Source organism: Anguilla rostrata, chromosome 7 (genome assembly GCF_018555375.3).
Source record: "Anguilla rostrata isolate EN2019 chromosome 7, ASM1855537v3, whole genome shotgun sequence".
NCBI lineage: Eukaryota > Metazoa > Chordata > Actinopteri > Anguilliformes > Anguillidae > Anguilla > Anguilla rostrata.
In genome coordinates, this window is record NC_057939.1 from 21,700,094 (window position 1) to 21,727,048 (window position 26,955).

Below are 26,955 nucleotides of genomic sequence, written 5' to 3' on the forward strand. Positions count from 1 at the left end.
TTCACTCGTATGTCCTTGCTCAAGCATCTTTTGGCAACCTCCATGCTCCTCGCTCCTTCAAGGATCATTAGACGGGTTGGAACGTCCTTGAAGATGGCAGACCTCAATTGATTTCTGGGTCAGGCAAGGACCTTGGAGACGAGGACGGATAAAATAGGCAATTGGATTGAGCCCCTGATTTCAACAATGAGCTAACTTCCTGGACTAGGGAGGTCAAATAATTGATGAAATCTGGTAGTGTAGTGTGTGTGGTTGGAGCAAATAATCTGCAGACACACGGCCCACAGGACTTGGAGTTGAATGTTCCTGCTTGGTGAGATATAGGAGTTTGAGTTCTGGAGACCACACAGGTCATGGGTTTGAAACTTGAGGTTTTTCAATTACGCCTGGAAAGAAATCCAACTGCCATAGTTTAGTTTATTATATTTAATATTTTAGGAATCCAACCATATTTTTAAGTTGGCAAAGGTAAGGACATGAACAGAGGAAACTGTGTTACCTGAAATGCTGACACTTCTGCATGGCTTTCAAAAATAATGCATCTTGGTGTTATTTCATGGTGTTCAGAATGTTCTGCCCAGGGTACATTAAGAATGCATTAGAAATAAACTACCGCCTCTGCATTTATTTATACTGGCCGTGATGTGCCATTTACAAAGGATTCAATGTCATACAAAAGGCAAAAATATATACATTTTTCACAAAATACTGTACATCTTTAAATATAGCATATAAAACAATTTTCCTTTTTTTCCATAAAACAGAATCGGAACGATTTAAGGCGGCTGCCAAGCCAAGGGCAAAGCAGGAAAGAACATGTTTTCAGTGTGGTCAGGCACCTTCCAGTTTGGTTTCAGTTCCACACACACGTACATCTCCCAGACGAGCAGAGCTACATCTGAGCCAATCAGAAGCCAGCGAGATGAGGAAAGCAACCTGCCATTCTGATGAAAGAGAATCTGCCAAATACTGCCGGTAAGCTGTGGAAAAACCTTCGCCTTGAGAGCCTGCAGTCATTCTACTTTTGTATGTTACGATCAGTTAATGGCTGAGGTGGATTTATTTCCAAGTCAATCAGTGACTCCACACGGTCGCATCAAGTGAAATTGGAAACCTTGAGGACAAGGCCTGGCTTCTGTGGCTGCAGGAACTATTACTGGTAGGTAGGATTACTGTCTTCAGAAATTGGTCCGCAGACGACCTGTCAGAAGCGTCCTCCTCACAGGGCCAATCCGAAAGACAGCCTGAAGGCCATCTCCACAGGCACCTCGGCTACGGAATCATGGAAGCACACGTAGAATTCCTGAGGGACAGGTTCTAGAAGCATCCGTCTGAGACACAAACAACAAAAGGGGTTTTAAAATGAATCGGAAAATATATTTCCCTTGTCCTGCTACAATTAGGGTTGGATTGCCATACTTCTGCCTTTTAGATCATTGTACACTCTGGGTTCTTGTACTATTTTCGCTAGTATGTCAATCTGCACATCAATCCTGCCAAATATGAAACTAATAATCATATGAATGTATGTCCGTAAATAGACATAATGCATAAAATGGCCCCTTACTGCATTCATAATGGCTGAGGCACAGCTGTTTGCAATCTGCCTTTTCTTTCTACCCAGCCGTTAATATTTTCCCCCAGACAGATCCATCCCAGCTGCAATGATTCCAGAAACAGCTGCAACGTCTCTCACACAGGTTACTCCTGTAAAGAAACACTTCCCCCCAACCCCCCCCAAACTTCTGCCAAACTGGGAGCTCTCCCAAAAACAACAGCGCTCGACAGTTCAAGTCAACAGTTATTACCCCACAGAACTCCAGGCCACAAATTACAGGTGACATTATTTTTGTTGTTATTGCCGCAGATGCACGTACCCGATGACCCAGTAGGTCATGGTGGGGGCGGGCTTCTTCTGGTCTGTCCAGTTCTCGGGCTTGCACTGGAACAGAACGCCGTGCTCCTTCACCGGGCCCAGCCCCCTGGTTCCCTGAGGCCTGTCCACACCTCTCCTCTCCTGAACACAAACAGACCCCAGAGAGGACTGTACCCACGGCACGGTATGGATCTCAGACACACACACACACACACACACACACACCACTAGCAGTGTAACTGCCTAACTGATGAGTAAATCTAGTTTAGGGCCAATGGGGGCATTAGCATGAAAACAGGCCGTTGTTACAAGTGTGCTGTAAGCTCACAGCATGCTGTCTGGACTGAGCCCTGCAGTACTGACACACAGCTCATACAGCTGCCATACTGGCATCCCTGATCTGCTGCTCGGAGTCACTGTGCTCCCATACACAGAGAGAGTAATGGGAGTCCTGACTAACCTCACAGCTATGCACTACAGTCTGCATCTTCCTTTGATGCAGTAAACATACACAGGCTTGCGTGTGTGCGTGTGTGCATGCACGTGAATGTGTGTGTGTGTGTGTGCGAGCGTGCGTATGTGCATGTGTGCATGCATGCAAATGTGTGTGTGTGTACGTGTGTGTGTGTGTGTGTGTGTGTGTGGTGTGTGTGTGTGTGTGTGTACGTGTGTGTGTGTGTGGTGTGTGTGTGTGTGTGTGCGTGCTCAGTGCTCACCCTGGGCGGCAGGCTCTGCTGAAAGGCAGCTCGGATGGACAGGCAGCAGTGGTGGAAGTTGCGGATGAGCTGGGGGTGGATGGAGCCGCTGAGCTGGGACACCTCCCTGTGCGTGGGGGCGATGAAGATGCCCTGCACCGTCTCCATGCACACGTAGTGGAAGAGCGTGTTCTCCGCCCCCGACGTCAGCCTGCGGGGGGGGAGGTGTCATGAGAGGGCACAAAATTATCTGAGCGGCAGACTGGGGGTGGGGAGGTGTGACCACATGGTCTTCAAGGACACAGGATGCATGGCACACCCACTGAAGTTTAAAACTGCTTGGACTGGAATAAGTGTTTACTCTGAATTAGCGTTAATCCAAGAAGCAAACAGAGACTGCAAACTGTGAAACAGCCCAAACGCCCCTGAAAAATTAACATCGGCAACATGTCATGGGTTGCAGTCTGGTTTTGAGGGTAGGGAAGGGGACGTATAACCAGAAGGCTACAGGCTCAAACAGTTTGGAGGGGTGTCTCACTCACTTCATGGTGTTGTACATGTCCTCTGTCTCTCTCTCCGTCAGACTCTTCTTCAGGGTCCCCAGGTAGAACGGGTTGGGGTGCTTCTTTCTGGGGATCTATTCAAACACAAAGCAACCAGTCAGGTCAGCACCGGAAAGGAGCCATCTGCCCTAAACACAGATCATCACTGCGAACAAGCTTACAGCTTCTGCAGATTTACTGCCCTCAACTTTGATCTGTCAAGTTACACTGCTTTCAGGATACAGTGGAGTAGGTAGGACTACCAACAAGCGTAACGTCTTAAAAGTCTAGTATCTCAGACAAGGAAGGATGCAGTAAAATAGCAGAATTTTATTACCATCTACTGTGCGTGACAACACAAAATATGTGGACAAAAAGAAATGTGTCTGTGTAGCTGCGTTGTCATGGCAACCCCGCTCCACAAGACACATAAAGCGCCTTTGCAAAGAACAGGAAATAAGGTGGCCTTTGACACTTGAGAACAGGACCAGCCCATCTGTGATGTAATGGGGTCAACTGAGAGCTACACAAATAGGAAGCAGGAATCAGAAAGTGTGAGGAGGGGGACGCGGCACCTTGAAGAGACTCCCGCTGCCCCCGCTGCCATCCGAGCCCCCGGAGCCCAGCGAATCCCGGCGCCCCCCCAGCTTCCTGGCCGGGTCGGGCGTGGCGTGGGGGCTGAGCCCCGGGCCGAAGGACAGCCCGTCCGCCTGGCCCTCGCTGCCGCTGTCCGACAGGCTCCGCTGGGGGCTGGGCCGGCGGCCGCGGAGGGAGGAGGCGGCCTCCCCGAACAGGCTCCGCCTCCCCGAGGGCGAGGGCGCCTTGCCGGCGCCCGCCAGCTTGCTGAAGACGGGCGAGCTGGCGATGCTGTCCAGGCGGTCGCGGCCCGAGGGGAGGAACCAGTCGGCGCAGGAGAGGCAGGGGGCGGGGGGCGTGGCCAGACGCTCCTCGATGCCCCCGTCTAGCCCCTCCAGCTGCAGGAGGGTGGCTTTCACCTGGTCCACATACACGCAGTCCGGCCCCTGGACCCCCACGGCGGGGGCGGCGCAGCCCCCCGCCTCCAGCAACACACACTGCATGAAGTGCCTCTGCCAAGAGAGACAACAGAACAAGGCGGACAAACAGACACTTAGACGGACACTTTGCTATTCGATACAAAGCATTTCAAGGTCTGCCGTCAAGGCAACAGAACCCTGCACTCCAGCCCTGTAACCGCCAGAAGTATGTATCACAGAGCCCTGAACCTGTGCATCTGGCAGCGAAATTAATCTGATAGGAATGTGTGTTATTCAGACAGCAATAACACAACAGCGGGGGGGGGGGGGGTCACAATGTTTGGGTGGGGGGGAGTTGAGAGGGGTCAGGTGTATATTGAGAAAATATAAAAGCACAGATCATTCAAGAATGCATGCCACCATAAAGTACACAAACTCCAGAGGGCAAAGTTTGAATGACAGAGGGGGGGAAAAAACTCCACAAGACTGGATGCTTTGTACTAAGAAAATTACCCGTGGCCCAGCATGCAATTGGAATTCATTAATTAACGCTGCTAAGATGCATAGGTGAGGTCACGTCTTGTTTGCCCTCTCACCAATTTAATACTGAGACAGGGATGTATTCCATTTTGTGCTTAAAAGCTCCTGCACGCTTGTTTATTTTCAATTTGGCTCTCCAGAGAGGTCCTCTGAACTTTCTTCCCTTTGTAGTCATTTATAAGCAACAGGGCCTGCTTCAGGACCAGACCATTCTGTCCTATTACTGTGCTATAAAACATTCACTTTTTTTTCTTAAGCCAAGTTAAGAGTTTGATTGGGTGGCTGCGGAAGGGGGGAGGGGGTGGAGAAGGTCCTACCAGTCCCACGATGAGGAGGAAGTAGCGGCCCTGGGGCTCGCAGTAGCCCCACCCCGCGGGTTTGGTGGCGGGCTGGGAGCGGCGCTGGGGGAACACCTCCCTCCAGATGACCAGCTGACCGATGCGCTGCTCAGAGGCCAGGGGCAGCAGGCAGTAGTGCTGGCAGTAAAGGGAGACGTCCAGCAGGTCCTCCTTCGGCAGGTGGTTGGCTATCAGGTATCCCTGAAACGTGATAAGCGCGGAGACACAGACAGTGTGTGTCTGTCCCAGACAGTCCCTGAGTGTTTACACGTTCTGTTTTTATGAGTAGAGGAAACTGGGAAACGTTCCTGAACCATAAAAATCACATCCTGAATCAAATAAAACTTCAGTCGTCCTTCAGTCGATTTTTAACTTCCACTCTTAAATTACAGGGACTGCGTTTAAATTACAGAGAAGATGTACTTTTACACTTGCTGCAAGCAGGGTTTCAAATGAGCAAAATGAAAACTGAGCCAAATCCGCAGTAAATGAACACAGCCAAATGTAACGCTTTAAATCCTGTTACATATGTCAAAGTAAAAGAAAATATGGAGCAAATGAAGCTAAATTGAAACACTTGTAAAACGGCAAATAGTATACATTACAAAATGTATCAATTTCTGGCTATTTGTAAAACGTACAATATTATCAATGTATTTTGTTTGTGCAGCAAATGGCAAGGTCACAATGATTGATGTATCTAATATTTTCAGTCTGTTTTACGTACATTGAGAAATTGGAACTCATATTGGTTTTCATACAGTCTAGTATGTAATAAGCTTATATATATTGATAAATTGGAACTCCTATATTGAATTTCATGTTGATTAGTATTTAATAAGCATCATTCATTTCAGTAGTGATTCTGTCAGATAGGGATCATCATAGGGATCTGTCATTTTAATACTGACAGAATAAAGTAATCCAAAAGTCACTGACAGAAAATAATGTTCAGTGCTCTGTAAGCCTTTTGTGACCTCTGACTGACCTCCATGCTACACCTTGATTCTAACCACACAAAGCATACCAAGCACCCCATTCCCCCCACCCTCTCCTCTGCACACTTCATGAATGTTTCAGTTGAAGTTGTTCGCCACTCATCCGCAATTAGGGAATGAAAGGCGCCATGTTCTGTCTCGTTCTGTCCACGGTCAGCCTGAAGGACTCGCCCCGTGTCGCTCCTTTGTGCGTCTCCAGGGAAGCGTTCGGTTTCCATGACGTCAGGGCGCGGCCGCAGGTGGGACAGGCGTGCGACAGGTGTGAGACTCACCTTGTAGAACAGACAGGAGCCCAGCGTGACGTACAGCCGGCGCATGCCAAAGAAGTCCTCCGACTGTGAACGGGGGTTGGGGGAGGGGAGGGGGAGGGGCGGGGACAGTGCGGTTAGAGCTGAGGGCCATTAGCCTGATTGGCCTGCATGAGCCAGGCATTTAGCCCCCAGTGGAAGGCTGGAGCGGCTGACATCTTCACGTCTTAATTATTTCTCACAGAATGGCGGACATTAATTATTCAGCGACGACTCTCCAGGGAGCCATCCCTCCTCTCCTTCTTTGTCATGCCTAAAAAATGTTAACTTTTTCCTGAAACTTAACCAAGCGCAGCTACTGTGTAGCGTGAATGCCAGGGCCATGGTTCATTAAAATGAACTCTGATGCTTTAATTTGCCATTTTAAAAAGCAGAGGACTGGAAAACATGTCAATGTCACCTACAGAACATACAGGCCATAAAGGCAGAAATGCCAGCAATTCTCCATCTGGCTAAAAGACTAAAATCATGGTGGTACTTACAGTACAAAGACCCAACCTGGAATGCTTATACTTACCATTTCTCCAAAATCAGACGACTCAAAATCAGACAGAACAGTGTCAATTTCCACCTATGAGAACAAATGAATTAGAACACTGTAAAGACTAATAACACAGTTGACTGCGCTGCCATAGTGACATAGCTGCCATTTCCCCAATAGAATGGCACAGCAGTCAAGTATTGTACAACTATTAGACTGTACACACAAGATAATCAGTTTTATCCACAAGACATTCCAAACTATAGTTGCACACAGCATGGTTACTGTTTGCATTCACGGAAGTGGAAGTGAATGCTTTTGAAAATGTATGACTCAGGGGGCCCGCTTCTGTTTCTCACTTTCCCATGTGCCCTCTTCGATGAGGGCTATAATCAGTGATGTTGAACAACTCTGCATAGTCATGTGGTCCTATTGAAGAAATGCATCCTATAGTTGTTTCAAAGCTCTAGCAATCAAACAGTAGGTGGCAGCACCACGTGAAGTTTTGTGTTCACAGAAAAAAAAAACATTCCCAGGAGTCAAAATAAAAAAAAATAGCCCCCACGCATTCATTTTAAATTTAGATAGCATGAAAGAGGAAAACATCTTTAAGTAAAGTAAAACTTCAAAAATCTCCCCAAAAAAATCTATAAAATTCACAAATCACTCTAAATGTAAATCCCACTCTAAAGCAAAACCCAAAGAAGGCAAACTATTTGAAGACCTCTGTACTTTGTTATTTGTTATACATTGTTGTGATGTTATTGATACACAAAAGCCTTCTATCCAGTCCTGCACTCTTATGTAAACCCAGACAATAAAGCAATGGGTCGTGGGGGGGGGGGGGGGGGCTGCAGAGCCGTCACCTTGATTTCTGGGGGGAGGGTCAGCCAGCGAACGGCAGGCAGCCCGTCCAGGAAGAGCGTGTTGGATACGTCAGGGGGCGGGGCTCCAGGGCTGTCACTCAGTCTGGAGGGCTGGATCAGCTGCTGGAAGAGCAGGCAGAAGAAGTGGTCCAGCCTCACACCGTTGTCCGGGTCACAGAACGCCCTGTGGAGAAAGGTGGGGGCAGATGTCCTCAGAGCGCCAGACCCGACTGTGGGTGAGGGCTTTGGAACCCTAAATACCAGCTTCGCTGCTGTTCAGCAGAAATGCAGACTTCACAGGAACCATACAGATAAATACCTGAGGCGCTGTAATATGCAAAGGTAGCTGTTTGCTAACTTTGCACATTGTAGTAAAGTTCCGCATTATGGAAGGCATCAGCGATTTCCCTAGGGCTATTCTGAATTAAATCGCAGCTGTATAAATTGTGCCATTTGCCTGCAACTTAGAGATAAGCAAGTATATACCTGTGTAGAGGAACAGTTACAGATTAAAGGACAACAAAATGGTGACTAGTTCCAATCTCAAGTAGGGGGCACCCCTGTCAAGCCCTTCTGCAGGGTAATTACCAGGCCTGTTACTGTAAAATATGCAGGTGTATACAATACATCCTTGCTGTATCTGCTGAGCTGCAAATGTTTTTTGAGGTTAGATGCAATAAGCTTTGCCATGAACCCATGAGTAGCCAAGTCCCAAACTCTATGCAATCCACGGAACAAATGTAGTTACTCTCCTACTGCAATGAGTAAAGGAGCAAAACTAACCTGTCCAGGGAACCGTACATCACTCTCAAAGTCCGGACCACACCCCCAATTACGGTTTTCAGATGCAAGAGCGGAACTCTGGAAGGCAATAATACACCAAAACTAAAACAAGACAAAACACGGGGACTGCATTTTACTTTTTTGAACAATCATGTTCTTATCCTGTTGGTACATTTAAGCTGTAGCACATGGCCAGTCACATCTATATCACCTTTCTGCAGGAAGACCAAGCACCAGAAGATTGTCTCCTTCCTTCCAGTAGCCCACATGGACCAGATGTTTACTGAGCAGCAGCGAGGAACTGAGGATGGAGAAAGATGGAGAAAGAAAAAGAAAGATGGATAAATGTGAAGAAAGATGTACATCATCAAGACAGCTCACGCCCACAAATCATACCACTGTAAAAAGCAGCCCCAATGCCTGGGGCAACTGCAACAAAGAGTATTTCAGTACCAATTGACTATAAGTGAAACAGTGAGTAAATGTCTGTGAATTATACTGAATAAATGGGACACATGGCAGAGGCCCCAGTTCTAGTTCTACACAGGAACCTACTCAGAGCTTATATGAGTTAAGTATTGACAATTTAACCACTCCCCCCATTATCCTGATAAGCTGAATAAAGAGGTGCAGAGTCTGCTGAACAGCAGCCCTCCAGACCGAGTTTGAGAAGCTATGATTGACAGTAGCCACTCAGGCCCCCTTGAGGCTGAAACCTCAGAGTGATGCGCAGACTCGTGTCCCTGCCGCATGCCTACCTGACGATCTGCCCCCCTGTGACGCTCTCCAGCATGTCACACAAAGTGAGGAATATGCCCCTCACCCCCTTCAGCTGGATGGAGGCCTCAGTCACGGGGTACTGGTACAGAATCTCCTGCTGCAGGGAAGAAGGGAGAGGGGCAGAATGGTGGGAAAGACAGAAATAGAAGGAAAAAGAGAGTGGGAGACATAGAAACAGTGGGACAGAGGAGGGAGACAGAAAAAGAGAGCCAATACAGTGATGAGCAAGAGAGACAGAAAGAAAGATAGAGGAAGAGAAAGGTTTCAATAGTGTTTCAATAGGAACAGTCACTGAAGTAACATGGTCAGATGAATCATCCTTTACCATATTCTCGACAAGTGGGCGAGTGCATGGGTGACATAGAACAAGAGAACGGTACAGGCCTGAATGCTTGACCCCTACAGTGAGGGAGTCCAGTGGCTCTGTTTTGCTGTTGGGGGGCATTTTCCTGGCATGGTTTGGGCCCACTTCTCCCCTTAGAGGGAAGGATCACTGCAAATCAATACAAAGCTATACTGATTGATCACCGTGCCCTATGATGAAATGTTTTTATCCTGATGGAAGTCGTCTCTTCCAGAATGACAATGCCCCCATCCACAAAGCACGAGGGGTCACTAATTGAACACCTATGGGAGATTTTGGACCGATGTGTTAGACAGCGCGCGCCACCAAGATCATCAAAACACCAAATGAGGGAATATCATTTGGAAGAATGTTTTCCATCCGTCCAATAGACTTCCAGAGACTAGTAGAATCTATGCCAAGGTGCATTGAAGACGTTTTGGCAGCTTATGGAGGCCCAACACCTTACTAAGACACTTTATGTTGGTGTTTCCTTTAATTTGTTACCCGCCTGTAGCTATATTGTCTACACATGGTTACATACAACACGGTTTCAAATAAATGCTAAAGCCTTTTTATACAACACACCTTATTGACTAAAACCACACTTAACTAGATAATGGAAACAAAAGCTGTCATTTGAAAATGAAAACTTCTGTTGAAGGCCGCTTTTAGAATGTGGCTTTGGCCAACCTTCCGTGGTCTGTAACCTAAGAGTTTCTAATCTGGGAAAAGAAAACGAATGAGCGGGAAGAATGAATAAGGTTAATTAAAACATGATTTGCACTAACAGAGGAATTAAATCAGCATGGGGGAAGCGTTTAAATGCCTGTCTCTAACCCGTGCCTGGGAAAAGAAGTTGTGGCAGCCCACTCCGCTGGAAATGAAGCAACAGTGTAGCACTAATTCAAAGGCATTTCAATGCCCTGACAAGAGGTGAACTGATCTGCATCCAAAAGTAGAATGCTTTTGAAACATTAATACATTCATTGGCCACAATGAAATGAATAGCATGCAATTATTTTCTACTCCTTTACCTACAGGTTTGCCCCTAGCTAATGGAAATGCATTACCTCGCACTAAATTATTCAAAAGGTTTATTTTTCCTTCTTTCTATTGGTTCCTTTTAATAAACCTGAGTTATAAATATACTGTAACCTTGGAGGCTCTCCAAGCTGGTCGTTCTCCAAATCCCCTGCACTTCGTCAAAAACTCCTAGTAACGAAACTTTTCACCTGCAATTCAAGCTCTACCTCCCCCCCTCCCCCCCAGTCAACCTCACATCACAGAGAAAAATACCAGCTAAGAAAAGCCCTGTAAGAAAAGCCCCGTGAGCTCCTTGGGCCAAGCCATTTTAAAAACCTTTAAAATAATTACACCTGGCGGAGTAGGGTGAGCTAACAGGTGGCCGATTAAATGCTAAGAGAAATGCAGCACAACATACTGCCCTGAAGAACATCTTCCCCGTTCATTTTCATCATTATACTCGCTTGCACATATGCATATACTTATACATGTATTCATATATACACAAAAGCCTGGAAATTTCACCTTTGTGTATCATACAGATATTAGCTTTCTAAAGGTGGCATTGGAATTATTAACCGCACAAGTGATATGAACCACTTTGTGGTTCTCTCGACTGAGGCAGGCAATTTCACAATACCATTTGTTGAATTTTATGCTGTGAAGGGTGAATGCATTTGTACACTCTCTTCCAGGCCAAAATGAAACTGCCCCTTGGGGGTTGAATAAAGCAATATTACATTGTACCAGTACAGAACAATGCAATGATATTTTATTCATCCCCCAAGTATAATATCACACTGTACAGGCCCCCTCCCACTCCAGACTTACTCCAGACCTTCCCCTAAATCTGCCTCACGTGACACACAGAGCACTACGCTTAACAGGCCAAGGGAAGCAAGCAGGAAGAAGCAGAAGAAGGAAGAAGGCTGACGTACGTCTTCTCTGGAGGGCTCCGAGTCCAGTTTGAGGGTGAGGTACATGACGATGTGAGGGATGTGGCTGATGGACATCTGCAGCTCCACCGCGTCCTCCCCCCACAGCAGCTTCACCAGCTGACTGACGGGAGGGGAGGGCCTGCCGCTGGGGGGGACGGCGGTGGGACCCTCCCCCGGAGAGCCCGTCTCCAGCGTCAGCTTCACCTGAGTGATAAAATGATTGAATGACTGAATGATTGATTGACAGGTGGACTGACTGGCAAAGTGGCTAGCACTGTTGCCTCGCAAGAAGGAGGTGCCGGGCTGGATCCTCTCTGTGTGGAGTTTGCATGTTCTCCCCATGTTCACATGGGTTTCCTCCCACACCAAAAGACATGCATTTAAGTTCATGAATACTCCGCCCATTGCCATTGACCAAGGCACTGGCCTCAGAACTGGTCCCTGGGTGCTGCACTGTGGCTGCCCATTGCTCCTAAGTAACTAGAATGGGTCAAATGCAGAGGAAAAATTACCCCACAGGGCTCAATAAAGTCTATCTTATCTAAAGGCACATAAGAACATACGGAAAAGAAAACATGGAGAGTTGATGAGGAATGCAGACTGTCAGCACCATCTGAACTCTTTCTTTTGCCTGCAGCCTAAACCACAGAAGGCAGACATAGAAGATCTGCAGGTCATGCTGTTTTAAGACTGATTTACACCAGGACCGATGTAATTAGGACTTGTACACCAGACAAGCTCCATGCCAAACCGTGGCTAGTGTAAAAGCTGAAAACCACTCGCATGGGCGCCAAAAGTAAGCGGACGCCACGTACCAAACACTCCGGGTGTAAATCAGGTGTCAGCCTCAAAATCAACAACCAATTTAGGCCCAGGTGAGGTGAGTTAACTATGTAATTGACTGCTTTAATTGATCAGTTAAATGCTGAGTTCCAGCAGACAGCATGTGTCAGGCCAGGTCTTGGACACCCCACGGGTCCTTGCCACATTAGTGCAGCTCTGTGTATTAATATTTACTTTATTTTTATTTTCTCTCACAAACATGATTACGAATGGGATATTCCATTTGCAACAGGCAACGAATGGCAACAAAAAGCAACAGCACAAGCAAATAAAAATAACAAAAGAAGAAACAATGAGGTACAATATGAGGTACATAGATTTTTTGTGGAATTTTACAGAAATAATGTGAAATGTAAATGTGACATTGATGTGAACCCAAGCTATGTTTTCCATACATATTTAGGCCAAGTGGCTCTCCTAAATGCAGAAAATGACCCAGCTTCCCCCTTAAAAACACTGTAATTATGCAAATTAGGCTTGCCTCCTGACCTCACAGCGCAGATGATGGATGAAACCAAGATAATCCTGGTATTCCAGCCTGTGGCTTTCACCTCTGATGTGGCCAGCACAAACGCAGGATTAAACTACCATGACATTTAGGTCTGCCGTTCATGTATGTTTTGACTCCACTGTACACTCATAAGGCTTTTGTGCTCTGTTTTGATAAATTTGTTGGCTCACCACAAAGGGGGAAAAATGAACAGATATGTGGCATGCAGCAGCAATGAGGGGAGAAGGCACAGAAGGCAAGGGTGAGTGAAAATAGCATTTCTGTCAGAGAACCACAAGTTTTCAGCAAGCTCAGCTCAAAGATGGTCAAGTACTCTCTCTCTCTCACACACACACATACAGACATTCACACTCACTCTCACACACACACACACACAGACAGACATACAGATAGAGACACACACATACACACACTCTCCCTTTCTCTCTCTCTCTCTCTCTCTCACACACACACACACACGCACGCAAAGTCTGGACTGAAATGCACCGTCAACACAAGGCACATCCTAGAGGCCCTTCTTGACATTAATTGTGGGTGAATTAGAAACAGAAACCAGATGCGGTTTGAAGGGTAACATTATTTCTGTACGATACCGCACAGCCAGCTCGATCCGTTACTGCCCCATCCACCAACCAACATAATGATAAACTCACATATGACACGATCTCCACCTATCACAGCCCAGCAAACCACTATGGTACATGGTGTATTTGGAGTTAGAAAAATATGGAGAGACACAATAGTGCCATTTTTAAATTCTATTTTGCAATTTGATGCAGTGCATTCCTCATTTTAAATCCAAGGATTGTTAAAGCCCTGTGCGAGTCTGACTCAGTCATCAATAACGCAGTTACCTCAGACTTCTCATCTTTCAGTTAGAAAACAAGATGACAATTTAATGAAGGAAACAGACTCCAGACTGGGATTTTAAAAATGACTAAAATAATCCAAATACGAATACACAAAAAACAGTATGATAAATTCATATTATTCTGATAAATTCATATTAAAATAAATATGCTGTCATTGAAAAAAAAAACAGCATCGGACAAAATTTTCACACCACTGTCTTCCATATGGTTATGGAATGCAGCTGCCTGAATCGGTATTCCACACTTGAGCACACAGATAAACCACTATCTCACTTGCAAAACAGCTTTGACTTCCTCATAAAGATAGTAACAATAATAGTTATATTAACAACAATAACTTTATTATTATTATTACTAATATACTACTACTACAAATAATAATTATAATAATAATAATGATAATAATAATGATTATAATAATAATAATAAACATGGCTTGTCAAAGAGGCTAGGAGGACATACTGTAATTTTCATGCTGTGCTGGGATCAGCCATTCTGATGAGGTCTTCTGACCACAGAGCACCGATCAGGAGGGTCTTCCACCAGCCAGCCAATAAAAAACCGACCCGGGCCCCACTCCAAATCCAACCTTACAGTGTGAGCTAGTGTGGTCTTGGCACATCCAACCAAACACATTCAAAGACTAATTCCAGGGAGCTTTTCAAGCTGGGTGAACTGCTCTGATTGTGTACACAGCTTATCACAAATCCATCCACAAGGGTGAACTATTGAGAAACAGCCCAGGATTCTACCAGAGCAACTAAGCAGTGAAACGTTCTGGCATAAGTAAGTTTAACTGACCAAAAAAAAAATCTCCAGAAACTGCTTTTTATGTTGTGGTGTGGTCTATATGTCTTGGGTGCAGCTGAATCTACTCACACACTTAAAAGAAGCCTGAGAGCCAAGTATAGCTTGTTCTCTAAATGGTTCCCACCAACACAAGCACAAACAGCGGACATTTCAGCGGCTCTTTAGAATAGTTTAGCGTGTTTTCTTGTGTTCTGTCTCTCATTCCTGTACAGTTGTCGCATTCTTGGAGGAAACCGCCGCAAACCGCAGAGAACCGCAGCTCACGGACGATGGTTTGTGAGTGAGCGACTCTCGGTCGACGCAAGGCTGGGGCGCCTGGGCCCAATGGTGGCGGAGGCCAAGGACGGCCCGCTACTAGAAAGGGTTTAACAGCTGCTGCTCTCCGCCGCTGACTTCCTGTGTCACATGATTACAGCCTTTACTGCGCAGTGGACACAGTCAAAACAGAGACGGCTCCCCTGGGGATGCTGCGAGCATCATAACCCCACTAAAGACAGAGGAAATGGAGAGAGCAGGAGGAAAAATAAATCTGTAAAAAAAAAAAGAGAATATCTCAATCCTGTACAAGGCTGAACTACTTAAGATGGCATCATCAATGTATTTTAGCCAATGTATACGGAGATGAAATTTAAAATGATCATTTTCATGTGAGCGTGTGGGTGTGCTAATGAGTACATTTTGCGTCAGTGTATGCATAAAAATTTAATTTTACCGTGTGTTCAAACACAGTGACGTGATCAGGTCAGATGAGAGATACACATTTTGTGCAGTTATTAATTCTGTGTTCATTAATCAATCAAAAATGAATAACTGATAAGTTTATCTAATTACATGATATATAAAAAGAATGACTCAAAATAGGCTTACCAATTAATAACTTGTATATATCAGAGAGGTTTTAAGACATGCTCAATCATTAAAACAGGATTTGCACTGCACTTTCGGAAAAACAAGCTGTCTTTCATTCATTTCTTCTGTGACTGTCCATGCCTGTAACCATGCCTGTATACCTGTTAATTGTTTTAAGGTAGTTGAACCTCGTCTTCAGATTAAACGTGAATATTTGTTGTAACTTAAAAACTTCTAAATTTTCATCTGGCTGCTTGGATAAAGGTTAAACCAAGTTTGCCCTGCCTATCAATCAATTTGGCAATTTAATTGATAATTGATATCTTTGATAATAATGATCAAATTAAATAAAATAAATATATTTTATATGTTGAACAAGTGAGGTGTTTTAACTGTTGATGCACTTGTGCTCAGTATTCAGAGTGCCGGATGTCAAATGAGGGTGTTAACAGTTAAAACTGCTGGGTTTGGAAAATTAAACATATTTCACATAGCGGACAGTGCTTTGGGATCAGTCTGGTGCACAGCTGAGGGTGAGACCAGCAGCTCAGATGGGATTTCACATGCTGTAGTGGAAGTGTTTGTAGGTGGCTCAGTCATGCATTATGCTTGATGCACCGCTTTTCCATGAAGCTAGAACATTTTCCTGATGGTGGAATATTATCATTTTATTGTACATAAGGTGGACTGTAAGGTATTAGAGTCTCCATGGGCATGGAAAGTCCTTCAAATTAATTCAAATTCAAATTCAAATTTACTGTTTGCTGATGAATGTAAAATTTCCCTCCGACTGATTATAAATAGCAGCATTTGTGAAACACACAAATGTTGCACACTTGTTTATGATCCAGGAAATGTATAGTTTTACCCATTTTACATTTGTGACTCTCAGTATTTCATTGCAAACTATGTAGCTTATTCTTCTGCCTAGTTGGCTTTGCAGATGTTAGACCAGAATAGTGTTCATTGTTCTCGGCTAGAAATAGCTGTACAAAATAAGTAATTGTACCTTACTGAACCCGTGTTCAGCAGTTGTCTACGACCATGAAATGCACTTTTTTGTACGTCGCTTTGGATAAAAGCGTCTGCCAAATGAATGTAATGTAAACTAAAGGAGAACAACTTCATTTTTGTAATTTTGTCTAGATTTCTTTGCATTTGTGGCACTTCATTTGTACCTAAATTATGAAAATAAACTAAACTAAGTTAGTATTTAAATGGTACAAGTGTCTTGCTTAATTCAAGTCATTTTCCAAGCCTCTGTGATGCTCACATCTGGAGTTATAAAGCCTTAAATAGAACGCTACATAATTAGAACAGGGTTGGCCAGATCTGCGTGAAGAGGCTAAAGCATCCTGGATAAACTTTAAATGTTCTTCTGAACTTATTAACAAAGGCTGAATATTTCCAAAAGCTTATATTTGTGGCCGTAGAGGAGTAATCTCTGTAATACGCACAATGGTTTGGATTCGATAGCAAACTGCACAGTACCCTGCTAAACAGTGGGTCCCTCGGTTACACACAGTCAGCACCAAGCGCTTCCAAAAACGCCCACAATTCCTTTGGTCAAACTGACGCCCTGCGCAAGGGGCAAACTCGCTACGCGGGCCCAGCCCCGATGCCAAAAATCGAGCTCCCAACCCAGTCTGCACGGCATCCAGGCTTACGTGGAGCTTCCAAAAGGAGAACCCGCCACAAAGCAGCAGCTGAGTGACCATGATGCCTGCGCGCGTCTCTGTGAACACAATGTACAACAGCACGCAGAACAACAGACATTTAAAAACCTGACAGGTTAGAATTCTCTCCGTCGAAAAGCAGGCGGACTGCACGCACAGAGGGCGAAAGTCCATTTTCGTCCAGTCCTGCGCTTTCCCCAGTGTAATTTGCTATCTGGTTGCATCTTCTAATCAGCAGCACTGACAGCGCCACAGCGTAATGGCTCTCTTCCTGTGGTTTCCAGACTCTACCGTCACAGTCCAACTTCTCCCCGCCGCAAACTGGATCACTCCTGGCAGCACTGTAATTTTAGAATTCCTTCTTTTACTCTCTCTTTTGCTCGTTTACTTCTCGCAGGAGACGGAAAGCGAATGTGGACGTGTCTTCAAAAAAAAGAAAACAGAATAAAAAAAACATCAAAGGTATCATTCGGACACCGACCACCATTTCTCCCCAGAGAAAAGGTGATGATTGGTAGCTACTAAATGTGTTTTAAGTCCAAAGGGGAACTATAGGGAATTTTCATTCTGTGGAAAGAGAGGCCCCAGAACCACATAAAAGCGCTAAAAATATATGCATATTTCCACACAACCTTCACAGGCTTTAAATACACGTAGCTCAGGCACCCTAATTACAAATTAAAATAATTAGTACCTGCCGAGGTGGGGTTAATTGATTAATTGGGTGGAAGGGGGAAACAGCTTTGTGCTGAGCTGTCTCTGCAGATTTAGAGCGCAACCATGAAGCGGCAGCTTTTATTTTCCTCCCATCTGGCACTCGCTTTGTTAAGGCTCGAGCTTGTGCAAACTCAGCCAGTGTGCTTCATTTAGTCCTTGTCTCGTTTACCATCGCACTTCTGCCACTTAAAGGGACAGAGCGTTAAAATTAAGAGTGTTAGCCTGGAATTCCCTGCCAATTAGGGAAGCAAAGTTTGCAGATATAAGTAAACCGTGGTGCTAAGTGAAAAAGTCAAGAAGGGACTATATTTTGAAGACATCTTGGAACGATGAGAAAATCTGGCACAAGCGCCCACGAATGACGGCCTTAATGAAGATTGTTCATATGTCCTCAAGTGGGTTCTGCCATTTGCCAGAGCTTGTAGGTCAAACCGCGTCCCAGTCAAGCTTGTTTTTTGAACCAAACAGCTCCATTTTCCACATTAACATGCACCTTAGCAAATCCTGAGAGCAAAGGCTCTGTACAGCTATAACAGCTTTCGCTGAAAACATATTACATACCGTCAGCCACACCAGTCACTGGAGGAGGTGTGAAAGTCATAGAGAAACAGCTTCTCAGGTGCAGGAGGTCTACAATTGCAGCACACTCAAATTTGCAAACCCATCAGTCTTTAAAGTTTTTTAAATATTTTTCTGTCCTAGAGCGGCCTGCGGTGTAAAGGGTATCCTGGAGACTGACAACAACCAAACATTGTCGCCCCATCGGCACAGAATAGCCAGAGAAAGAAAGGTCTAGTTGTCCGTGTCTGAAAAAGCTCAAAGTGAATGAGAACGAATAGCATCACAGATCGTGCAAAACACAGCTGGAATATTTGCAAACGGTGAAGTGCCCACGTGCATTTTCATGGTGAGGAATGGAAACGAACTCAAACGGTACACAAAGGTGCTTATTAAGCTGCAGAACATTCGGTTGGGAGAATGGCCAATTTAGCCACCGCACTGTAGTCAGAGAGCGTGTTTTCGTTGCAAAATGCGGCTAAAAGGATTACTTGTGGGCAGAACTGAGGAATGAACCAGCATAATTCTCAGAAAAATGCATACCGTTGACACATTTGTGACATTTTCATTTTTTTAGTAAAATCTGTGGATTCCCATGGTTGTCTGACATCACCCTGTCCTTCTACGCTGAATTGTTGAAGGCTGATGCAGCACAAACCAAAACTGCAAACCACCAATGGCAAAAACAAATTAATGTCCGACAACCGTTTTCAATGACTGGACACACTCTGGTCTTGAAATGCAATAAGGATAATTTCAGTCGACAAGTATATTTGCAACTTTGTGAAATGTACGTGATAAATTATTTCTTTCTAATTAAAATTAAGAAAGAAAGGAAAAAAAGCAGCAAAATAATGGCCAACTCCCGTAGTTCTCATCACGAAGCAGCTGTATTTGTTTGATCACACACACGTCTTTCATGCTCAATTTCACCCCGTTATTTATTTTTTGTACAGTTTCTGCCTTTTTCTTCTCCTCAATTTGTAAACATCCTGAACCTCAACTTTGTTCAGTCCTGGCTTTGCCCATTCCTTTCTGCAACCAATTGGCGAGCACTCTGGATAAAAATTATATGGGCTGTGCAAGTGATTTTTGGAACAAAACATTTTTCGACCACATTGAACTTTAATGGTTGAATCTCTGTTGTGTTCATCAAAAACTACTCCTGAGCCTGATTATTATTTTTTTTTACTTTAAAGAAAAGTATAAAAAACGCATGTAAGGGTTCAGGTACAGAAGTTGCATTTTCTTCAGTGTCATATCAGCAAAACACCTCTCATTGGCTTAGTAATCGAATGAACCGACAAATGCTTCCGGTACCAGACCAACGGATCACACACATACCTGCATTGGACCGGGGATACAGGAAAGCACTCTCTCGATGTTCTCTGATGTCACATCCACATCGTCAACAGCAACAAGAACATCACCTGTGAGGACAAGAACGTTGAGTCAGTCCCCTAGTACAGCACATTCAGCAAAAAGCTAATCTATTCTGCACACAAAAAACGCAGAGAAAAAAAACACACAGTGCTGACTATGGCAACCAGCCACATTGGTACAAAGTGTATGCAAAGGGAGAGAATTAGTCTTCACTACACAACAGTATTAGTTTCACCATACAATTTAATACATTAATTAAATTATATGGTGCACTTTTTCCAACAATGCATGATTTAGAAAATGTTTTTGTTTCTTCAACGTCACAACAAAAACAGAAACTTGACCTGTGGGTGTGCGAATAACATGTGAATACCTATCTCCCTCTCTAAGATCTTTCCCTAGTTATTTTAGATATTTAACCAGGGTAATTGTTCTAGCATGGATGCCTGTTCCTTGAAAGGCAGTCTAACTGCTAACTTATGTGCATTCTTTTTCATTGCGGTGTAATTCTGTTGCCATTCCTTTGGTCTCCTCAGACAACTGCTCTAAGTATTCTTCAGTTAGATGCCTTCATGGCCTGGAAACTTCCAGATGTGACAACAGATAATGGGCAATAACAAGCAAAGAAGAATGCCAGCCATCACTCCCAGCACACAACATTTTGAATTAGAATGCTGCAATGGGCTGAAATGGTTTAGACATCCCATAGCCAAAAAAACTCTGTCAAAGGTTTTTACAAAATAAATATATAGATCCTCTTGGCAGGGCCTGCATGAACATCTAATAATAGCAACCTCAACATAATCTTTACATATCAGCAATAATAATGAATAGTACAAGAGTTCAACAACCAGCTTCAAGGTTTTAAAAAATATATATCTCAGTAAAATAATACTGAATAGCTGTTTATAGATATTGTATATATGGATAGTGCACAACAGTTCTGTGACATCTGCCTGACCAATCAGAATTTGGGTATGTGGAAATGTGACTCCCGACTCACCAATCAGGATCTGGGCACACTTGATGGCAGGGCTGTTGGGCACCAGGCCATGGATGGTGAGCCGCTCCTCCTTCTGACCCACACCCCCTCCCTCTCCCGTCCCCCAGGAGGGGCGGTGCACCACACCCACCAGCGCCTCCAGCAGGCCGCCCCTCTCCAGGGGGGGTGAGCAGCTCCCCATCCTTTTGGGGTTCAGGTACACGTACACCTCTTTGAGCTGCCGCTGCTGGACCACCACCCCCTGGCGCTGTCCCACCTGGTTCTTTAGGATGGAGGTGGGGTGGGCGCCACCCCCCAACCCCACACCTCCGTTCCCTTTTGCTCGCCGCTGCGATGGACGCTTCTTCCTCAGGATCTTGGCCAGCCTCTTCAACTTGGGTGCAGTCTTGCTCTTTTCCTTTTGCTTCCCTCCATCCGTGATGACCTCCACCTCTTTGTCGCTGAAGCGCACGTGATTGGTGGGGAGCCCCTGCATAGCACTGGCGTGGGCCAATGCCGCCTCTTCTTCGCCCTCGCTGAGCTCCAGGTAAAATAGCTCACCATTCTTCTGGACATCATCCAGCCATTCAGGCTCAAGGTCACTGTCATCCAGAGAGATGAGACGAGACAGGGGTGACCAAGGAATTGAGCCTTAATGGAGTACACACCAACTACTCTGAATTATAATACATTTACCTAGTTTCATCCACATGGTTCCCCAATTTGGAATTCCCATTTATGACACTACGCTCATCCCACTGTTGCCTCAACTGACAATGCCCCTAATGTAGAGCTGGGCTTTCCAGAATTGGGAGGCCCACAGGGTACTTAGTTCCATTTGGACGTCAAGTCAAATCACCCATGGTTTCAAACTAAAAACAATTTATGATTAAGAAGCCAGTATAAATATTTTAAGAATGTGAAAAAGGTACAACAGAAAGCAATTGAAACCTATCCATGAACACAGCAATAAAGGGATCCACATGAAAGCTGGATTTAATGCCTTAATATAAAGGTGCAAAGGTTTACGACCTACAATGGAATTTCATTTGATGAAGTCATGAAATGGTTTATAGTTACAAGTCATAAAAAAGAATTTCATTAACATTTGGCCTTTCTTTTCTTGGGTTTCTGTTCAATTCCAGTTCATGCGGCATTTAAAGAAATAAAAACAAGCAGTATGAGCCCACATAAAAAATTGAGGCATTATTTTTGAGGGATAAAACAGAAAGAGAGAGAGAAACCCACACACCCTTCAAAATAAAATGTTCTAACTTTGCAAAAAAGAAAACCAACTATTGAGCCAGGCATTTTTGTTTCTCTAAATTAAGCCGCACCACCCCTGCGGTAGACTCTTGGAAACCACATCCATAAATTTTCTGAAGATGGTGAACGGCATATAATTATTTATGAAGGTTAAGTTTCCAAATTGGAAACAGAAATCTTCTAAATCGTTGAAAAAAGGAGGTCGGAGTACAGAATAGAAGGGCTCCCTTTTCATACTGTCCTACAGTAACTCTCCTTCTTAAGAACCCTAATGTCAGGCTAATACATCTGATGACAGATAAACCTATTGCATAAATGAAGAGATGCTCATAGGTTCACATGCTAATGACGCTAATTCCTGTTCACAATGTGACAGGCTGGAACGAAGGCATAAAGAAATAGCCAACACCTGCAGTGCCTTAAATTTTCCTATTCAGTTTGAAAATCAAGACCAGCCACTACTTTTAACAAGTAAATACACTAAGAACAAAACATATGCAGTTCATATAACAAATGGTACCTGTCTTGCATGTCTGACAAATGTAGCGTGACCAAAAGCTTTTCATTTTCCCATATACTTTTCCAAAGTATACTTTGTCCTGCATTCAATTTCTGCAGCCAGTGCACATACCCTGTAATGTGTCAAACAAATCATGTTTTTCCTGTGCAGTCTACTGACACAGGCTAATTGTATAGCAGGGAGGAGGGCTTCGTGCAGGCACAAGATACTGACACTGATTTGGTTATGTTTCAACTTCCTACTCAGCACAGCATAGTGATGTGTCTGCTGCAGTGTCATACGAATGGACAGAGAATTCTCTGACAACTTTGCGCTCACAGTATCTGGCAAGGCATTAACGTAAATTAATGTCAATTTTAAAGGGCAGGAAGTAGACCAGTGGACTCAAAATCTTTGTTGAAAAACAGCAGGAAAACTATCTTTGAGGCACATGCCAGATACAGGAGGCCTAAACTGAATTAAACTGATTCACCTGCATTCTCCACAGTTCTAATAAACTGTCTTCATTGGTCAGCACAGAAGCTACTGAAACTACAGAGACTTTTAACTTGAATTACCTGCAGCTGTCAGCCAAAATTAGCCGACTCTGTTAATCATTAAAGACATAAATGGTTTCAATCAAATAACCTCACTGGCACTTAAAGTTAACCATGGCATTAGTTAAACTCCTGTATGCTGACATTGGAGTCAGCACTCAAAGCTTAGCCTGAATTGCATGGGCTTGGCAAATATATATACAGAACTGAGCTTTAATCTGAGGGAATTTATAGCCCTTAAAATACATAGTCCCCCAAATTTAAGGAGAAAAAGTAATTGGACAAATTAACGTAATATGAAATTATTCAGTATTTGGTGGAAAATTCTTTGCATTCGATGACTGCCTGAAGTTTGAGGTCCACAGACATCACCAAACGCTGGGTCTCTTCTCTGGTGATGCTTAGCCAGGCCTGTACTGCAGCCATCTTCCGTTCCTGTTTGTTTCTGGGGCGTTTCTTTTCTTCAGTGTGTGAAACACATGTTCAAATGGATTCAGGACTGGTGATTAACTAGGCCAGTCAAAAACATTCCACCTTTTGGCCCAGAAAAACTCCTTGGTAGCTTTAGCAGTATGTATGGGGTCATTGTCCTGCTGCAAGGTAAAGCAGCGCCCAATGAGTCTTGAAGCATGTGGTTGGAACGGAGCGGGTAAGATATTTCTATACGCCTTAGAATTCATCTTGCTGCGGTCAGCAGTCAAATCATTAATGAAGACAAATAAGCCAGTTCCAGTGGCCGTCATACAAGTCCAAGCCATAACACTACACCCCACCATGTTGCATAGATGATGGGGAGTGCTTTGATCATGAGCAGTTCCTTTCTTTCTCCACACTTTCATCTTTCCATCACTTTGGTACCAGTTAAACTGGTCTCATCTGTGCCAGGACTCTACAGTTTTTAACATACTTTTTTTTAGCAAACTCTAAACTGGCCATTCTGTCCTTGAGGCTTACCAGTGGTTTGCATCTTGTGGCGAAACCTCTGATTATACTGGTGTAGTCTTTATTTTAGTCTTTGACACATCCATGCCCACATCCTGGTGAGTTCTTGAACTGCTCAACATTTGAAATGGTTTTTTTCTTTCTATTAAGAAAACAGTAGATTTTGCCACACCCAATGTTTTGGCCATGTCGCTGATGAATTTATTCTGATTTTTCAGCCTCGTGAATAATTGCTGCACTAGCACTGGTACTGGACTTTCCCTTAGCCTTCTTGTGGACCAACTAATGATGCAACACGCAGCAGGCTAAGAAACAGCATGAGCAGCACAATTGACCAATAACTTTTGCTACCCTAAAATGGGGCCACTATGTATTAAAAGGGCTGCAATTCCTACACGGATCACCCGATATGGTTGTAAATAGGCTACCCAAACTAAAACCGACAGTCTGCACACAAACCTCATATTCATAGTTTTATTTCAAACAACAAAATGCGATCTGGCATTCGCTTACTCAGCATTTACTTAGTATTCAATGTAAGAAGAAATAGAAACTATAACAGTTATTTTAAGTTTCCATAAAAATGAAACTATCAGCAAGCATTTTTTCTTACTCAGAGTAGTCGGACTCGCTGTAACTTGATGCAGATCCCGTGGACCCAGTATCGCTATCATCACCCTCATCCTCATCGTTGTTCGCATGCTTGGCGGAAATGCATACGGGACTGTCGTGGGGTATGTGGACGTCCTTGGAGGTCATACTTTTATTTAAATTTACGCAACCCGACAGTCAGTTTTCTTCAATGAGGTTTATCTGTTACCATAGCTTACACATTGACAACATTTCGCCATGTTGCGAACATACGGGCTTTTCCCTTGTACCATGTGACGTGAATAGTATTAATATGATTGGCTGGTCTTGTAGTTGCCCTGACAACATTGAAGCTTTCAGTTCGCAGAGTGGATCGCAAACAACTGACTTTGTAACTACCTACGTCTGCCCTGACAACAGAAACTTGAGTTGCCTCATTTTAAGGACCAGAAGTAGGTAGTCCTATACGATTAGTTATGACAACGATAGTGATAACAGGTAATTATTTTGTTGCCGACTGCGTCAATAATAATCATAATACTAAATATAACAATATTATTATTATTATTATTATTATTATTAATATTATTATTATTAGGCCTATTATGATATTATTAGTTGTAGTAGGCTAGTAGTAGCCTACTATGCTAGCCTAAAAAGGCCAATTCTTTTTTTTCCTTTTTTTTAAAGATATGGCTTATTGAAAATATTGTGCTGATACTAATAACACTATTCCTGGCTTATAGTTTTAATTGATCAATTTATCTTGTTATGTTTTTTATTGTAGGTACACTTGCATCTTATGCAAGCAATTAGGCAATGAAGATTAAACTATTTTTCAGAAATAAATACGAAAAAATATACAAATATCTGAAAATATGAAATTGAATATATTAGGCTATATATAAATCACAAAAAAAATATATAATACGTTTATAGACTTGTAGCCTATAGCCTATAATAGGTTAGCATATATATCATGTATAGGCCAAGACAAAAGTTTATGCTACAGTGCACTGTTAAACTATTTCATTAGCAATATCATGAAAAGTTCATCATCTTGTGAAATTGTGTAGGAATCACGTAGGTTTCACACCATTGTTTTTTTAAAATAAGAAGTTGGGTTCTTTTTCCTTTCTTTTTTTTTCTTTTTTACTTCTCAGACCACGCACGAGGTCTTTAAATCCGCAAAGGCATTCAGTGTGCATTCGAATGACAAAGTGCAGGGCCGTCTTAATAATGGCATGACAGGTATAAGCTACATCTTGCCTCGTTCTACATTGACTAAGATTAATTGACATATTTTCATCTTGGGTTACAGACACAAAAAGCACATGAACAAATTTAGCCTACCAGCTTGTACTGACCTGTACAGGAGTACACTCCGTATTGAATCAAAATCTTCCAAGTTCTTAGAAAAGGATCCGAAGGTTCCTCCATTCGTGCCAATGTTAAACATTCTTAAACATCCCAGCCTATCTGAATTTCATGACTTCAACGACAATCGTGCTCAATATAGATTGCACAAATCTCAAATCCATATCTTCTGGGGATTAAAAGAGTTGTTCCATGTGACGTCCATTTCGTCTTATCCCGGCTAAGAATTCGATGTGGTTCAGTCGTCCCTTGCGCAATCTTTTACATTATTTAAACGGTAGACTACTTCATACGTTTAAATATATTATTATTCAGCGGTGGGAAACCTCTTTTGTTAGAGGAATCTTTCGGACTTACTTGTCCCCCCGCTCTAAATGAAAACTGGTGCGGCAGTCCGGTAAAACTTTTTTTTCTCCCTTCCAAATTCTCACGTCAATCACTAACAACACAAAGCCCGTAGTTTCCTCCCGGTGCTTTGAAGCGGTCCCGGAATTTGTAGCTACACAGTCCCGAGTGCAGCGCTATAAGACGCTGTTGAGAGCGCTATTCTGGACAATAAAGGACTCTACATGGCAGGTGGGGAAAACGCCGCCTCTCCAAAACAACTCACTCAATAGGGGTTTGAACGCCTCATTCATTGAGGCTTATTCAGTGCACTATAAGCAGTTGAGCGCGACAGAATTCTGTCAATGTAGTTTCAGTGTCTTTTCAATACCAAATGAATTGAATGGTCATTGCTAGTGTCACGAATTGTGGGAAATTACATCTGAACTCAATTTTTAATTTAAACTATTTTATTTTTGTTGAAGCAGAGACACACAGGAAAACCGAATTATTACGAGCAGAATTCAGAATTGTGGCTGTATTTTCACTTTAACTGCACAGATGCACGGCCTTCATGTAGCGTATTGCTGTAAAATGTTGGTCATCTTTTGTGTAGTTTGTTCGTCATATCATATTTTAAGTATGTAAGCGTGTGTGTGCGGTTTCGTAGCTATATGAGGTAGACTATA

The 26,955-nt window shown here is 43.6% G+C and overlaps 1 protein-coding gene across 2 annotated transcripts; it reads right to left on the bottom strand.

Moving 5' to 3' along the window:
* Window positions 1-411: 411 nt before the first annotated feature.
* Window positions 412-26,518, bottom strand: intu (inturned planar cell polarity protein). Of its 2 annotated transcripts, none has more exons than XM_064343703.1 (16): window positions 25,933-26,518; window positions 20,732-21,312; window positions 19,690-19,775; window positions 11,510-11,713; window positions 9,181-9,299; window positions 8,634-8,723; window positions 8,423-8,500; window positions 7,640-7,823; window positions 6,810-6,863; window positions 6,257-6,319; window positions 4,966-5,187; window positions 3,689-4,201; window positions 3,114-3,208; window positions 2,593-2,782; window positions 1,878-2,017; window positions 412-1,331 (listed from the first exon to the last, which is right to left on the bottom strand). In XM_064343703.1, the coding sequence occupies exons 1-16, from the start codon at window positions 26,022-26,024 to the stop codon at window positions 1,220-1,222; spliced, it is 2,823 nt and encodes a 940-aa protein (XP_064199773.1). In that variant the 5' UTR covers window positions 26,025-26,518; the 3' UTR covers window positions 412-1,219. The 2 variants fall into 2 exon arrangements, with proteins under 2 accessions (XP_064199773.1, XP_064199772.1); XM_064343702.1 differs by lacking the exon at window positions 25,933-26,518 and adding an exon at window positions 24,588-24,862.
* Between the last annotated feature and the right edge of the window lie 437 nt (window positions 26,519-26,955).

Coding starts and splice junctions, on each gene's coding strand:
- intu (XM_064343702.1), bottom strand. CDS start 24,733: ATGACCTCCAAGGACGTCCACATACCCCACGACAGTCCCGTATGCATT. Junction 19,776..20,731: donor GTGTGCCCAGATCCTGATTG/GTGAGTCGGGAG, acceptor TTGTCCTCACAG/GTGATGTTCTTGTTGCTGTT. Junction 6,864..7,639: donor CCCTCCCCCCAGAAATCAAG/GTGACGGCTCTG, acceptor TTGTTCTCATAG/GTGGAAATTGACACTGTTCT.